General features: G+C 37.9%; 1 protein-coding gene across 1 annotated transcript; it reads left to right on the top strand.

Annotated features, from left to right (window-relative positions):
- Positions 1 to 1916: 1916 nt before the first annotated feature.
- On the top strand, positions 1917 to 6198 carry LOC141340474 (uncharacterized). The gene is made up of 2 exons (XM_073845463.1): positions 1917 to 2151; positions 4356 to 6198. Exons 1-2 carry the CDS (start codon positions 1980 to 1982, stop codon positions 5228 to 5230), a joined length of 1047 nt encoding a protein of 348 aa, XP_073701564.1. The 5' UTR covers positions 1917 to 1979; the 3' UTR covers positions 5231 to 6198.
- Positions 6199 to 16597: the final 10399 nt, after the last annotated feature.

Genomic DNA, 16597 nt, shown 5'->3' with positions numbered 1-16597 from the left:
ATTCTCAAAGGTTCTGGTTCCTCTTGTTTTATTCTCAAAGGTTCTGGATCCTCTTGTTTTATTCCCAAAGGTTCTGGTTCCTCTTGTTTTATTCTCAAAGGTTCTGGTTCCTCTCGTTTTATTCTCAAAGGTTCTGGTTCCTCTTGTTTTATTCTCAAAGGTTCTGGATCCTCTTGTTTTATTCCCAAAGGTTCTGGTTCCTGTTTCATTCTCCAGGTTTCTAGTTCACTCGTATTCTCCTCACTCTCCACTTTAACAAACTCCATCTTCACAGCAGCAGATCTCAGTTCAGCTGATACTTCTCCAGATATTCCTGATTGCTTCCAAACCTAGTCCCAGCTGTGAGGATGAGGATATTACAGGTATTTACTGACTGGATTCAAAAACTGTATTTTTTCTGATTACAGAAACTACATTTCTCACAGACTGAACTAAAACCGAATCACAACAAAACAACAGAGAGCAGTGAAACTAATTCTTCTTCTTCTTAGGTTTAATGGTGTTTGGCAAACAGAGGTTTGTGTGTTAGTGTCACCCGCTGGACTGGAGTGTGAAGCGCCGAAAGGAGGAAAAATAATGCGGGGAAATGACTGTGACCGAGCGCTATTTTAAAATGCAAAAAATAAAATTTACAGTGCCTGCATTACTAGAAACTCAATCTCTAGAAGTGCATTCATTAAAAAGTATAATTAGTGTTATAATTTTAGTGAAATTACAATTTTGAAAACAAAATACCAGCAATATCAAGTTAGACCTGTAGTAAACTCAGAAGAGAAGATCAGGAATCTTCATCAGATCTTGATTGAGATGTTACTGTGTGGCGCTGCAGTCATCCAGACTGACTAATCACCCAATTACTTATGTAGTGGTAAATAGAAACTGACACAAATATATTTCTGTGTCCTAATTTGCCCTAATAGCAAAATAAAACTAAAAACCCAGACAGTGTTTCAGTAACTTTCCAAAAGAATAAATAAATAAACAAACAAACAAAATAGCCAGAGATTGATTACAATAGTCAAAAGAGTGATCAATCAATTTGTCATCACACCCTCCTTGTAACAGTTACACAGCAGCATAAACTAGTTTAATGTGAATTTAGTGGCAAGGTTTATCAATATAAAACAAGGTTTTATAAATGTACATAAAAAAAGAGAATAATATTAATATATTCACGATGTTAGTAACTTTAGAAAAACATCATCATGAGTACAAAATTCTATTCTATAATCAACATTTCTATGATATATTTGTGATTCTAGAGAGCAGTGCACCAATGGGACTTTTATTTTGCTCCGATGATGTGACGTCATAAAGCTTCGCCGCGCTCCTCATCTGTTGTGGTTCACCTGAAGAAAGGTTTGTGCTTTTAAAGTTTTTAAACCAATGGACATTGTTGCATCAATAAAGCGTTTTTTACAAGCTATGGAAAATAAATGTAATGCTTTATTTAGTGTTACTGAAAACGTTAGCCTTTAATAACACAAAAGATGCGTCTTGTTTCGCTCTCTATATCATGAATCAATCGTGTGATGATAAGAAGTGATGAGAGAAACTGAGAATCCGAATCATTTGAATCAAATAATTTGTGAAATGATTCAGTGATTCGATTCAGCTGCACGCAGTCTACAAACGACAACAACAAACACAAACGAGTGAATCACAACCGAGAATGATTTCATGAAAGTGTATCATATTAGATACCATAAATGATTAAATACCTACATATTTTATACCTTCAGTATAAGTCTATTAATTTATTTATAATACGGAGTTTTTTTGAAGTCTATTAACTCTCTGATTGTCTTACTAGTGCACTGACTAGTGAACTAGGAGCTGATTTAGACTCGCCCAGAGATTTAGTTTGCATTGATATTTCTTTCTATTATTTATTGTCATCTTAAACAGGACAAAGTGTTCAAACCCACAGAAAAACTCCTGGAGAATCAACAGAGATCCACGTGACACACTTTGAAAAAATGGTCTTTATTAAAGAGGAGAGTGAAGACATGAAGATTGAAGAAACATTCAGAGTCAAACATGAAGATACTGAGGAACAAACAAAGATGGGGTTTATTAAAGAGGAAAGTAAAAACATAAGGATTGAAGAAGCATTTAGAGTCAAACATGAAGATATTGAGGAACAAACAGGTTGGTTTTCATTCTCAAACCTGAATTCACTACAGAATTGAATGATATTTATGAATAATGTCACACAAGTGTAGAAATGTTTTGACATTTGACAGAAGTGTTGAGATCCAATACTAATGCTGCCTTCAAAGACAGCTGAGAAGATCTTACTTTAGCACTGGCCATTTGTTATTATGAGATTGCGCATTTAAGTTTTAACAATAATATGGAATTAGCCTAAACCAAAGTTATATTTTTTTCTGTAACATCAAACCTAGTATCTGCTTCTAAAAAAATAAAACCATTGATTTCTAGCACTTTGTCTACTTATGCAAAAGTAACAAAGCAAACCTTGAAATGTGAGTAATCATGTTTGGCTTCTGCTTGCTATCTACATTTGTTAATGTATTTGGTAAGCAAATAAACAAGTAAACACTTAGGCTACACCTAAATTAATCCGCATACAATTGAAAACAGCTTTTTTTATTTTCTCTATCCACATACGCATTTTCAGGCATTTTCTAAAAAATATTGTCATCCGCACTGAAATGTCAGAAACGTTAAATTCGCCTTACTGTGCATGTGTGAAAACTCATAAAAGCTCACTGAGACTATACAGATGGAACAGGTTACACTTTTTCATGCAGTTTTTCTAGTAAGATCATTTCATTTACCATTTTTTGTAGAACAAGACAATGTAGGACATACAGAAAAACAGTACAAAAAAACAGTGCTGTAAATATAAAGCAAGTCTGACAAAAAAATAAAAAATAAGCGAAAACAAAAGCACAAACATTGAAGTTAAACTCTGATGTAATTATGTGAGGTGTAAGATTGTAATGTATAAGTTGCACAGCTCTAAATCTTGTGTGCATATAAAGTAATTTAAAAATGGGGAATAAGGAGGAAAATGAGAAAAAAGGAAAAAAAGAAGGAACAAAATATATTAAATATATAACCAGATAAATAGATCTATATCTGTTGAATATCAATATAATCAAGTAAATAAATAGATGACCACTGTTCAGGAGGCATCAGAGTGGAGCAGTAGGTCATACTTACACCAAGGTACTGTATTTTAACATATGAACAATAGAAACCAGTGGTTCTGAAACTGGGGTGTACACAAAAAACAAAAGGCAAAGATTTGGCATTAATTTAACTCTACCCCAACTTAAGGTTAAGGTGATGAGTTGGCTTAAGTTGGGCTCAGGTGGTTGTTCTGTGGTGTTCCCCATACATTGGTTAATTTGTGGCGACACAAATATCATTTAACATGACCACAATATCAAAACTGACCACCACAAATAGATTTTCCAAAAGGCTTTAACTTTGTTGAACAAACAAGAGAACTGTACGTTTCAAAATCATTGTTTTATATCACTGTATCCCTGAAGGAAACCTTCAGAACATTCCAAGAGAACCTTCTTCAGAACATTTTCGATGTAATTTTCATTTTGTCTGCATGTAATGCCTGAGAAAGATACCAGTCTCAGATGGAACATGTGAGTTCTCTCGATTATTAGTTCAACATTCCCAAAGTGAGCATCAAAGTTCCCTTCTCATCGTTTAGATAAGTTCTCCGCTCCCTGAAGCTGCGTAGGAGTAAATGCAAAGTCTTTAATAAAATCCTCAGGCAGGGTAACAGATAGGATTTTTCCCATTCAATTGGAAGTTTAAATTTAGTATTTTTTTTTAATGTTTCCAGAGGTTTAATTATAATATTACTAATGTTTTTGACATAAATACTTTAAATCGAGTGATTTAATTTTATTTAAATAAGATTTTTGAGAGATTAATGACCGTTTTCCACCGCTTCTCTGACAGTCAGTTTTGGGGTGTTTTCCACTTAAAAGGTCAGTGTAACAGCCAACTTGTAGTATTGGCTAACATAATTGCCCCCTTCATAAAACCTCAGAAGTAATTATTGTGGGATGAATTTTCCATCTGTCGGTTGAGTGCGGAGTTTGTCCCCTTTCTTTTTCCTAGTCTCTCTCTAAATTTGTTGAATTTTATTCCCTGGGAGTCATAAAATTGGTATATTATAATTGAGATCGGTCTGTATAGATTTCCTAGATTTAATTAATTGTATAACAGCCAACTTAATCTGGACACCTTAGTATAGGATCTAGCATACATGCATTACATATCTACATGTTTTGATGTTAATTGCTTTGTGCCATTAAACTGGGGTTAACTTTTATCTTTTTGTTTTTCCACCTTAGATCTAACAGCGCTGAAAGAGGAGAGAGAAGATCTAAATGAAACTGAAGAGAAAGATCAGTTTGAGAATCTTCATGATTTCGTATCTGGAGAAAAATCTTTTTGTTCCTTAGAGTCTGAAAAGACTTCTAAACAAAAAAGTGCTCAGAAGACTGGAACTAGGAGTATTTTCACTTGCTATCAGTGTAGAAAGAGTTTCAAAGAAAGAGGACACCTTAAAAGGCACATGAGGATTCACACCGGAGAGAAGCCTTACTCTTGCAAACAGTGTGGAAAGAGTTTCCAACAAGGACACCTTAAAATGCACATGAGAATTCACACTGGAGAGAAGCCTTACTCATGCAAACAGTGTGGAAAGAGTTTCACTCGTAAAGGATGCCTTAACAGACACATACAAATTCACACTGGAGAGAAGCCTTACTCATGCAACCAGTGTGGAAAAAGTTTCACTGAAAAAGGAAGCCTTAACAGACACATGAGAATACACACTGAAGATAAGCCTTACACATGCAGCCAGTGTGGAAAAGGTTTCAATCGTAAAGAATGCCTTAACATTCACATGAGAGTTCACATGAGGCAACAAGGACAACTTGAAAGTCACATAAAAATGTACAATAGAGAAAAGCCTGGAAAGAGTTGCAGTGAAAGTGGAAACCTTGAAGTTCACCAGAATGTTCACATTACAGGGAGTCTTTTTACCTGCCAACAGTGTGAAAAGAGTTTCACTCGTAAAGTTTACCTTTACATTCACAGGAGAGTTCACACTGGAGAGAAGCCTTACACATGCAAACAGTGTGGAAACCGTTTCAGTCAAAAAGGAAGCCTTGGCAGGCACATGAAAATTCACAATAGAGAGAAGTCTAACAGATCCCCTTAGCATGGACAGAGTTTCAAACAAAATGTCTAGAATGGACAATTCCAGTCCTTGATTCTGATTGGCCACAATCAAAGCTGTTGTAAATTACTCTACAGACTTACACCTCTTTGTTTCTTAGCAACCACATTGTTGCAACCACAATTACAATTGAGATAAAAAGTTTACACCCCCTTTCAGAATATGCAAAACGTTCCCTTGTCAAAACAATCCGAAAGGATTCCAATAAGAATCTTATAAAGGGCTCCTACAATGATAGAAATTCTAATTCACTTTTTAAAGCAATGTGTTTTGTCCATGGTACACTTTACAGTGTCAACTAGCTCTATTGTGTTGGACTGAGCTTAATGCATAAAGGTGCAAGGAATAATATGGACTATGGACAATATGTTTGCTCTGTCTACAATGTAAGAACTTCACATTTGTATATGAAGAATTGGAAGGAGAGCTCACAGGAAGTGCACTGTTTTTTGATTGAAGCACAATAAAGGACACTGTTAGCATTTTAACATCAGTGTGCATGAATTTAATTTGCACACACCAGTTACTTGCTCACTTCTATCACCTACATTGGCAGCTTTGTGGAAGGCTGTAATAATAATTTTTTTCAGTTTTGGAACCAATTAGGAATTGTCTTCTAGGACAATGCATAAATATGCTGCATGATCATTTCTACAGGATTTTAATGGGATCCAATTTCATCTTAATTTTTGAAGGATTGTACTTATTCATTGCATCTATTACAATTTTTTTGCAGTTTACTTAAACTCACCTTGAGTGAGTTAAGTGCAAGAATTTCAAAGAAACTAATAAGATTGATGAAACAAAAGACAAATCAATAAATGTTCTGTTTTAATGTCAATAGTGATCTAATTTAGTCTTTCTTTCACAAGTTCACTCTTACGGATCATAAACTGAGTGAAAGGTTAGGCGTATCTGGCATGCTGTCCGGGAGCGGGCTCGCTCGGCAGTAATTCCCGAGCCCGGGCTGAAGGTGAGGAGACGGTGTGGTGGAACATTGCTGAAAAAAGGGGGAGGAAGAAGGTAGGTCTGCTTTGGTTATTTACAGGGATTATTTCTCGTGCTGATTGGATAGGGAGTGTGATTACTGATGATGAATTGGCTGTGTTAATTATCCGTGTGAGCTCTTCCCAAAAATCCTGAAACCGAAAGCCAGGATAAACATGGCATCTAGGGTACGGGCGATGTGGATGGTCTGGTAGACTTTTCAGAGAGTGTAGATGCAAATGTTTAGAATTTTTAGGGTTATAAGTTGGCGGGTGTCTGGGCCAGTAGGATGGGTTTTTTGGATTCCTGGAAAAAATTAGATCCCACTTAGGTACCCTTTGATAGACCTTTTTCACAGAAACCGGAAATACGCAATCGCAGGGTATGCAGACTTCCTGTGTAATGTCAACACAACAGAAAGCTGGGTAATTTAAAATTAAAATGGAGAGAGTCTACACAACTTCCCTCGCTGGTTTGCCAAAAATAACTTTTGCCGACCTGATAAGAGTCGTGGAGGAGAACTCCGTCACAAAGAGGAACAAATTGGATAAAGGATATACATTTTTCCACTAAGAGTTTATCCGGGACGTTCTAAAACGCTTAACGTGGCTTAACGAACGTAAAAAACGACCAGGAAACCCCAAATTTCTGTCATACCTTACTTGGAATAAACACTAACTACTATCAAAAGAAAGAGCCCTTATCCCACAGATAAAGTGCATAATATCACGTTAAGCGTTTTCTCTCCCATAGAAGCCCATTATAAGGAAACCGCTTGGTTTAGGCCCAATCCCAATTCTATTTTCTACCCCTTCGCCTACCCCTCGCCCCTTCCCCTTGTCCCTTGAAACAAAGTGTAAAGGGGAAGGGCTAAAATATTTCCCCTAAGAAATGGGACACCACTACAACACTGTTATACGTCATCATAGGTTGTCGCTAGTTCCTAATGTTACGTCAGAGGACATGCGCAGATGTTTATCACTCATTCCAAGATGTCAAAATGTTGTCATGTTTCAAAAAGTACAAATGTACGGTGTACGTACCTTTCATTCACATGTGGCCGTAAGCAAAACAAACAACGCATTATCACATGCGCGGCAAATTGCTAATCAGTGTAGTTGTGCCTGGATTAGTATATATGCTTCATTTGTGAATTTTGTTTTCAACTTTCTATTTGAACGCGTTCGTTTTCTGGATCCTTGGATTAAAATGTTTACAGGGGTTCACTGGTTTAAGAAATTTCTGATCATAAAAATCTGCTTCTTTTTATTTGTAAGGTATTGTTTTTATTATTATGAACTAATTTAAATTACTGGTGCGGTAGACTAGGTGCATTAGGCGCAATCATCAAATACATTTCAAAGCAAGCCGGCTCCACGGTCCTGACTGCATCATCACTGCCTTTATTGGGTGTTTTTAGCGAATATTTACATTTATTCACATGACTGGATGAGGTGGACTGCCATGATTTTGGCGAATGCAGGACACTACTGAATAATGCGCATCAGAGGGGATTTAAAAAGTGGAAGTGTGTATACACCGTATACCTGCGTACACCCTCCACTACACCACCGTTGCAAATTGCCGTGCCACTGGTCTTTCATGTTTCTAACATGCAGTCAAGTGTATATGACATAAAAATATATTTTGTAATATGTGCAATAAGTGCTATCTGCTAGCAAACTTTAGCGATTTTTTTGCAAACGTTTATTTACAAAACAACACCATAAACGCAAACACAAGATTGAAGGTAATACACATATAATGAAACATTGTCATCAAAATCCTTATTAAAGTCAAAAATTACTTACATTTACGAGTCTGCTTGCTCGAGTGAGCAGCCATGTTGGAAATTTCTCTTAGCCCTTCGTTTGAAGTGAGGTCCTGAAAAATCTTCGTTTGGAGGGCTATCTGGCCCTTCCCCTTACCCCTACCCCTCCAACCAAAAGAGAAATGGGATACCCCTACCCCTTCACGTGAACGCACCAAACGGAGGGGTAGGGCTAAGTGTAGGGGTAAGGGGTAGAATTGGGATTGAGCCTTATTCTTTACAATCACATCACACAGTCTGTACAAACTAAAGCTTTATGGTTTGCCGCACCTAGTGATTGGAATACTTCACAAAATGAAATGAAGATGCTTAATGTGTACTTTTAAATCTTTGATCTGTGACCTATTATAGGAAGAATCAAAATACAAATGTTATTGTAATACCATTGCAACCTATGTGGGTACTCATCCTGGCCACGGCGCTTAAAATCTTAAAAGAGATTTTAAATATTAGTATTCTCATCTAATTTTTTAAACTTAAAGGAACACTCCACTTTTTTTGGAAATAGGCTCATTCTCCAACTCCCCCCGAGTTAATAAGTTGATTTTTACTGTTTTGAAATTCATTTAGCCGTTCTTCTGTTCTGGCAATATAACTTTTAGCATAGCTTAGCATAAATCATTGAATCCTATTAGACCAGTAGCATCGCGTTCAAAAAATACCAACGAGTTTCCATATTTGTCCTATTTAAAACTTGACTCTTCTGTAGTTATATCGCGTACTAAGACCAGCGGAAATGTAAAGATGCGGTTTTCTAGGCCGATAAGATTAGGAACTACACTCACATTCCGGCGTAATAGTCAAGGAAGTTTGCTGCCGTAACATGGCCGAAGCAGGCGCAGTAATACCACACAGCACATGTGCAAATGTTTACTTCCGTCAACATATCCAACGTGCATGCACAGCACAGACAGCGTTCCTCGCCATGGAGACATTTGTGAGAGACGATTTAGAAGATATTTACTTTGGTGCAGATCCTGAACCGTATCAATTTGAACCAGAATTCACTGAAGCTAAGGTTTTGGTACGCGAAAGACAAGAAAGTGTGTCTGAACTGCCCTGGACAGAAGGGATGAGGAGAGCAGATTCGCGCTGGTGGGGCTTGCCAACCCATGCCAACTAAAAGTGAGTGCCTGTGTTGTCGCGAGTGGGACCAGGTATTGCCATCGATGGCAAGGGTGGATCTACCTGATGAGGAAGTGGCATGTCGCAATATCTGAGGACTTGGATGCAATGCTGCATCCTGCAGTAGTAGATTTTTTTCCGGTTTGACAAAATAAACTAGAAAAAACGTCACACGCCGAGTGGACCTAATGGCCAGCTGTCGCAAGAGTAAGTTATTCCTGCAACCACTACATTATATAATATAAAGATTTTAAATGCATACTGTCAGTTTGCCTTTTCAGGCTTACATTCATGATGTACACTTTTACTCAAAACTGACTTTAAAACACCACCGACTGTTCGCAATAACTTTCTTTTGCAATCACACATGGAATTTGGTCATAGCAAATACTAAGCCAACTGTTCGCCCAAACCTAGTCATCAGGGGTTGCATTTCACAGGTAACGTTAGCAATTAATCATGTTTCACTTACAGCCGTGGGCGATGCTCCTTGTTGTCCTGTCTGTAACGTTAGTTTGAAGATTGTTGGGATCGCCGTGTCCTTTAGACGCCGTGCTGTAGTACCGGTAAAACTATCCAAATAGTCATCTGGTTCAAAATCCTCGGAGCAAACATGCCGTTTCTTGATCGTTTCTAACGGTGTTTTGAGATCCATGTTCAGAGCAGCCAGCCATTGATTCATTAGTCGAAATTGCTTTTTTTTCGTGGGAATTCTATGAAAGATGGTAGTAGATTACGTCTTCGACTTACTATCACAGCCCCTTACAATGCACATAACCATAGCTAATCACGCAGGTAAACCCAGCCACTAACAATTTACCAGCTGCAACTCTGACAGCTGCAACAACCGGAATTACACAAACTTAGCACCGGTCACATTGGAAGTTACCTAGCTGGGATCTAATTTCAGGCGCTGTGTGATATTAATGCGCCTGCTTCGGCCATGTTACAGCAGCAAACTTCCTTGACTATTACGCCGGAATGGGAGTGTAGTTCCTAATATTATCAGCCTAGAAAACCGCTGCTTTACATTTCCGCTGGTCTTAGTACACGATATAACTACAGAAGAGTCAAGTTTTAAATAGGACAAATATGGAAACTCGTTGGTCATTTTTGAACGTGATGCTACTGGTCTAATAGGATTCAAAGATGTATGCTAAGCTATGCTAAAAGTGATATCGCCAGGACAAGAGAACGGCTGAATGGATTTCAAAACGGTAAAAATCAACTTATTAACTCGGGGGGGGAGTTGGAGAATGAGCCTATTTCCAAAAAAAGTGGAGTGTTCCTTTAAGAACAATACAAAAATGTAAATGTGCATTATATATAGGGGGCAGCCGTGGCCTAATGGTTAGAGATTTGGACTTGTAACCCAAAGGTTGCAGGTTCAAGTCTCAGGTCCGGCAGGGATTGTAGGTGGGGGGAGTGAATGTACAGCACCCTCTCCGACTGAGGTGAGTCCCCTGAGCAAGGCACCGATCCCCCAACTGCTCCCCGGGCGCCGCAGCAGTGGCTGCCCACTGCTCCGGGTGTGTGTTCACGGTGTGTGTGTGTTCACTACTGTGTGTGTGCGCACTTGGATGGGTTAAATGCAAAGCACAAATTCCTTGTATGGGTCACCATACTTGGCCTCACTCACCCCCTTTCCTTCCTCCTTTCCTTTCCTTCCTTATAAATGAAATCGTCTTGACTACTTTAAGTAAAACTCCCTAGGATCAGTATTGATTAATTAATGTGTTTATTGCCAATATATTTAATCTTATTCTTATCAAACAACCACACAATCACAGCCCAGAACAGTAGACAAAGTGCACTGTCAAGTGCAGACCATAGTGTTAATACACAGAAGTCATAACTTTGTTTTTGCTGAGTTTATGTCATTAATATTGGGTATTAATTGATGCCAAATAAAACCAACTTAACTTCCAGAGCAAGTTGTTGTGCCTTCTCTGAGCTATTTTCTCATGTTTCTTCTTTCAATATAAAAAAAAAAAAAAAAAAAAAAAAAATACGAATAGACGAATGATACACGGATTAGTCTACCACAAATGTGTTCTATATTTGTTGTCTATTCTATCTACTTTTCTTTGTATTTATATAACTATTATTATTTATTATTGTTAAAAAAATAATAGCACCTACAAGCTGTGGCTTTTTTGTTGGTTTGATTGATTCTTTTGTCATTTTTTTAAAGTTGCTTTGGATAAAAGTGTAGCCTGGCTATCACCAGACCACGTTATGACTTCGTCATGATTCGTGGTCTGGGAACCACATGTTCATTTTCTCGTATTTGAGGCGTGGTTTACGAATGCCCAGAGCCGTTTATTGGGCGATACGAATGTCTATCAAATGCGCCTGTGCGTAGCTCATAGCCAATCGTTTCAATTATACCGGATGACGTATGTAGAGCGAACGCAAAAAGTTGCTCTTTTTTCAAAATATACTTGCATTCTAATGTCATTTGTCGCGCCGCTCGCGTCCAGTGTAGACCACGGTGTAGACACGAAAGATAACTTTGCGTCTGCTGCCATGCTGGATCCTTCGGTGAGTCGCATAGAAGGCGTCAGAGGTCATGACTGTATTCAAAAGTTTGCACAGGAATCTGGAGCCAGGCATCCCGAATACCTGAGGTCAACTCAACTACAAAAACAAGTGGCGACAACATCACAGATACTAAATCTTAAAAATAATGAAATGGACCAGCTTGCTGATTTTTGGGGCATGATATAAGAGTTCATCGAAAGTTTTATAGACTGCCAGCTGCAACCCTTCCAATCGCAAAAATTTCCACAATGCTTCTAGCATTAGAAAGAGGCAACATTACAGAACTTTAAGGACGATCTCTCGATGAAATCCAAGGTATTTACATTTTTATAATATTTAAAGGAGTAGTTCACTTCCAGAACAAATATTTACAGATAATTTATTCACCCCGTTGTCATCCAAGATTTTCATGTCTTTCTTTCTTTAGTCGTGAAGAAATTGTTTTTTGAGGAAAACATTTCAGGAATTATCTCCATATAGTGGTCTTCAATGGTGTCTGTGTGTGTCCAAAATGCATTTCAAATGCAGCTTCACATGACTCTAAACAATCCCAGCTGAGAAAGAAGGATCTGTCATTTCCTAAAAAAAAATTAACATTTATGTACTTTTTAACATCAAATGTTCGTCTGGTCTATCTCTGCCGTGCACTGTGCACTCATGATGTCGAAAGATTCCCATCTTATTTTCTCCTCCAACTTCAAAATCGCCCTACACCGCTACAAAAGTACAGACCCATTGTTTACAAAGGGAACATGCAAAGAAGATCAAACTCCCTTTACAAAAAATTGGGGGAAAACAGCGATGTTGGAGAAGAAAATGAGTTGGGAGTTTTTAGACATACCCTAAAAAAAAAAATCGCCCCATAGGAGTAACCAATGGGGGTAAGTTCACCCATTTTCCAAAATAAAATTCAGCCTCTGATTTGATATTTTATGGCATTTGTCTCCCTCATGTAGAATTTGCAGAAATGAACAACAGTAGTGACAGTGAAGACTCGTGTGAAGATGAGCCTGAGCAAGATGACACTTCTGGTATGTAGTGAAAGTGAAAGTTTTAACCGTTTGAAATGACACTAAACAATTTTATTTGTTTATTTTTCAAAACCCATAATTGGCTAGATCCAGATAAGAAGTCTATAATGACATTTTTCATATTCTCATATCTTTTTTTCGACATTTGATCTTGTTTTTGTTTGGTTCTTTTCAGCGTGTACCAGGACAGGCTTTGTAAAAAGGCCTTGGACCAAACTGGAGGAGCAAGCAGTATTCAGGCACTTCAAAACCCATATACTGAAGGGCCATCTCGCCACACTGAAGGAATGTCACTCCTGCAAAAAAGCAGAGAGACGTATCTTGCATAGTCGAACGCCTCAGAACAACAGGGACTTTGTTCGAAACAGAGGAACATCTTTAAAGAGACAAAATGCATTGAAACACTTGTAAACTATATAAATAAATCAATAATATATTATATATAATAGCTAAATTCAAACACTTTAATTTAGCGCAGCTGTTGCTCAGCTTATGGAGAATCAAACAAGTACTAGATTTTTTTAAATTAAAAGGTTTGAAAGTATTTGACATTGGACAATATATAGTTTGTATATATTTATTAAATGTGTGTGTTAAAGTAATTGTTTTTTTTTTTTTTTTTTTTTTTTTAAAAAGACTAACCTTGAAATAAAGATTGTCTGATGTGTTTTTTCACGTCTTGAGTTGAATCTTGTACTTTATTGGTTGTATAGGTTTAGAAAAATCACAGCATGATACCAGGAAAAATGCTAAATATTTCACGTAAAGATGGCAAATTACTGATTTTATATAACTACAGGTCCTTTTCCAAAAATTAGCATATTGTGATAAAGTTCATTATTTTCTGTAATGTACTGATAATAGGGCTGTCAATCGATTAAAATTTTTAATCGCGATTAATCGCATGGTTGTCATGAGTTAACTCGCGATTAATCGCACATTTTTATCTGTTCTAAATGTACCTTAAATTAATACTTTTTAAAGTTTTTAATACTCTAATCAACATTGGCATGGACAAATATGGATGCTTTAAGCAAATATGTGTTTATTATCAGTGAAACCATACTCGACATGAAGACTAACTTGTTTCAAATGTCATAGATGTTTTTTCAAATAACTTGTTCACGTCTATTAGACACATGGAAAAAAAGAACATAGAAACACCAGGTTCCCATTACTTCTCTTTCTTTGCACTGAGCAATTTACTTCCACAAGCTTGTTTATATTATTTGCCGGACAGGGCAGCTTCACTTCTTCTGAACAAGCAAAATCTACATTTATTATTACATTTCTTTGCCTCTCGGTGCCCACATACTGTAATCTGATGCAGCCAAGTTCTCAACAAAACTGTTTCCATTGTTTTGATTAAGTATTTTTGTTATCAGACAACCAAAGTAATATGAAATAATAACTGAAAAAAAAAATCCTGCATTATGATCATGATTCAATCACTGAAAAGAATCATTTACCGGCATCTGGACATAAGTCACTCACTGCATTATTATCGTTGTTTTTAACTTCCTGTCTGAATTCCTTCAGGATCCTTTGACTTTTTAGGAGTTTACTCATTTAAAGTTATGTGATCGCAAAAACCTGCTTCTTTTTGGTTATAATGTACTGATTGGAGAGCCTGGTCTCATGAAAATGCGCACTAGCACGACTTTCTGTTTCTATTTGGCGTGCTATTTATAAGCTGAAATTAACTTTGGCGTGCATATGATATGCAATTATGCATGTGTTTGACGTGCATATAATACGGCGTTTTCGCGTGCATACTCGTATGTGGCTTTACGCATCAACTCCACAGCACCAATCCTAACTTACACCGACTCTGCTTGCATTCATTAAATATGCCAGAAGTGCCGGTACGCATGAAAAAGTGCAAGTACGCAAAAGGATAAAATACAGAAGTGCCTGCGTACTGGCCCACTTCACGCACTGGAATGAACATAACATCTGTTTTAACTGAAAGCGCTGCTCCACTGCCGCTCGCTGAACAGAGCAGACGCAGATATAATGAGAGGGAGGTGCGCGCGCATTGGGAGACCTCGCGCTCGTTCAGTAAAACCGGAGAGACTATATTAGGTTTGTCCAATTATGTGTTTATGTATTGTTGCTAGACACTTTTCGCTAGGTTGGCAACACTGTGCATCCATTTCTTTAACTATGGGCTACGTAGTGGGTCAAACAGAAAATGCGCGCTGCGTTAATCGCGCGTTAATAAAATTAGTGCCGTTAAAATGAATTTGCGTTAACGCGCTATTAACGCGTTAATTTTGACAGCCCTAACTGATAAACATTAGACTTTCATATATTTTAGATTCATTACACACAACTGAAGTAGTTCAAGCCTTTTATTGTTTTAATATTTATGATTTTGGGCATACAGCTCATGAAAACCCAAAATTCCTATCTCAAAAAATTAGCATATTTCATCCGACCAATAAAAGAAAAGTGTTTTTAATACAAAAAAAGTCAACCTTCAAATAATTATGTTCAGTTATGCACTCAATACTTGGTCGGGAATCCTTTTGCAGAAATGACTGCTTCAATGTGGCGTGGCATGGAGGCAATCAGCCTGTGGCACTGCTGAGGTGTTATGGAGGCCCAGGATGCTTCGATAGCGGCCTTAAGCTCATCCAGAGTGTTGGGTCTTGCGTCTCTCAACTTTCTCTTCACAATATCCCACAGATTCTCTATGGGGTTCAGGTCAGGAGAGTTGGCAGGCCAATTGAGCACAGTAATACCATGGTCAGTAAACCATTTACCAGTGGTTTTGGCACTGTGAGCAGGTGCCAGGTCGTGCTGAAAAATGAAATCTTCATCTCCATAAAGCTTTTCAGCAGATGGAAGCATGAAGTGCTCAAATCTCCTGATAGCTAGCTGCATTGACCCTGCCCTTGATAAAACACAATGGACCAACACCAGCAGCTGACATGGCACCCCAGACCATCACTGACTGTGGGTACTTGACACTGGACTTCAGGCATTTTGGCATTTCCCTCTCCCCAGTCTTCCTCCAGACTCTGGCACCTTGATTTCCGAGTGACATGCAAAATTTGAGCAACAGTCCAGTGCTGCTTCTCTGTAGCCCAGGTCAGGCACTTCTGCCGCTGTTTCTGGTTCTAAAGTGGCTTGACCTGGGGAATGCGGCACCTGTAGCCCATTTCCTGCACACGCCTGTACACGGTGGCTATGGATGTTTCTACTCCAGACTCAGTCCACTGCTTCCGCAGGTCCCCCAAGGTCTGGAATCGGTCCTTCTCCACAATCTTCCTCAGAGTCCGGTCACCTCTTCTCGTTGTGCAGCGTTTTCTGCCACACTTTTTCCTTCCCACAGACTTCCCACTGAGGTGCCTTGATACAGCACTATGGGAACAGCCTATTCGTTCAGAAATTTCTTTCTGTGTCTAACCCTCTTGCTTGAGGTTGTCAATGATGGCCTTCTGGACAGCAGTCAGGTCGGATGTCTTACCCATGATTGCGGTTTTGAGTAATGAACCAGGCTGGGAGTTTTTAAAAGCCTCAGGAATCTTTTGCAGGTGTTTAGAGTTAATTAGTTGATTCAGATGATTAGGTTAATAGCTTGTTTAGAGAACCTTTTCATGATATGCTAATTTTTTGAGATAGGAATTTTGGGTTTTCATGAGCTGTATGCCAAAATCATCAATATTAAAACAATAAAAGGCTTGAACTACTTCAGTTGTGTGTAATGAATCTAAAATATATGAAAGTCTAATGTTTATCAGTACATTACAGAAAATAATGAACTTTATCACAATATGCTAATTTTTGGATAAGGACCTGTATATGTAACATGTTTTGTGTTTA

This window comes from Garra rufa, chromosome 1, assembly GCF_049309525.1.
Source record: "Garra rufa chromosome 1, GarRuf1.0, whole genome shotgun sequence".
Lineage (NCBI taxonomy): Eukaryota > Metazoa > Chordata > Actinopteri > Cypriniformes > Cyprinidae > Garra > Garra rufa.
The sequence above is the reverse complement of the archived record's forward strand: the minus strand, read 5'-3'. Positions and strand labels throughout refer to the sequence as shown.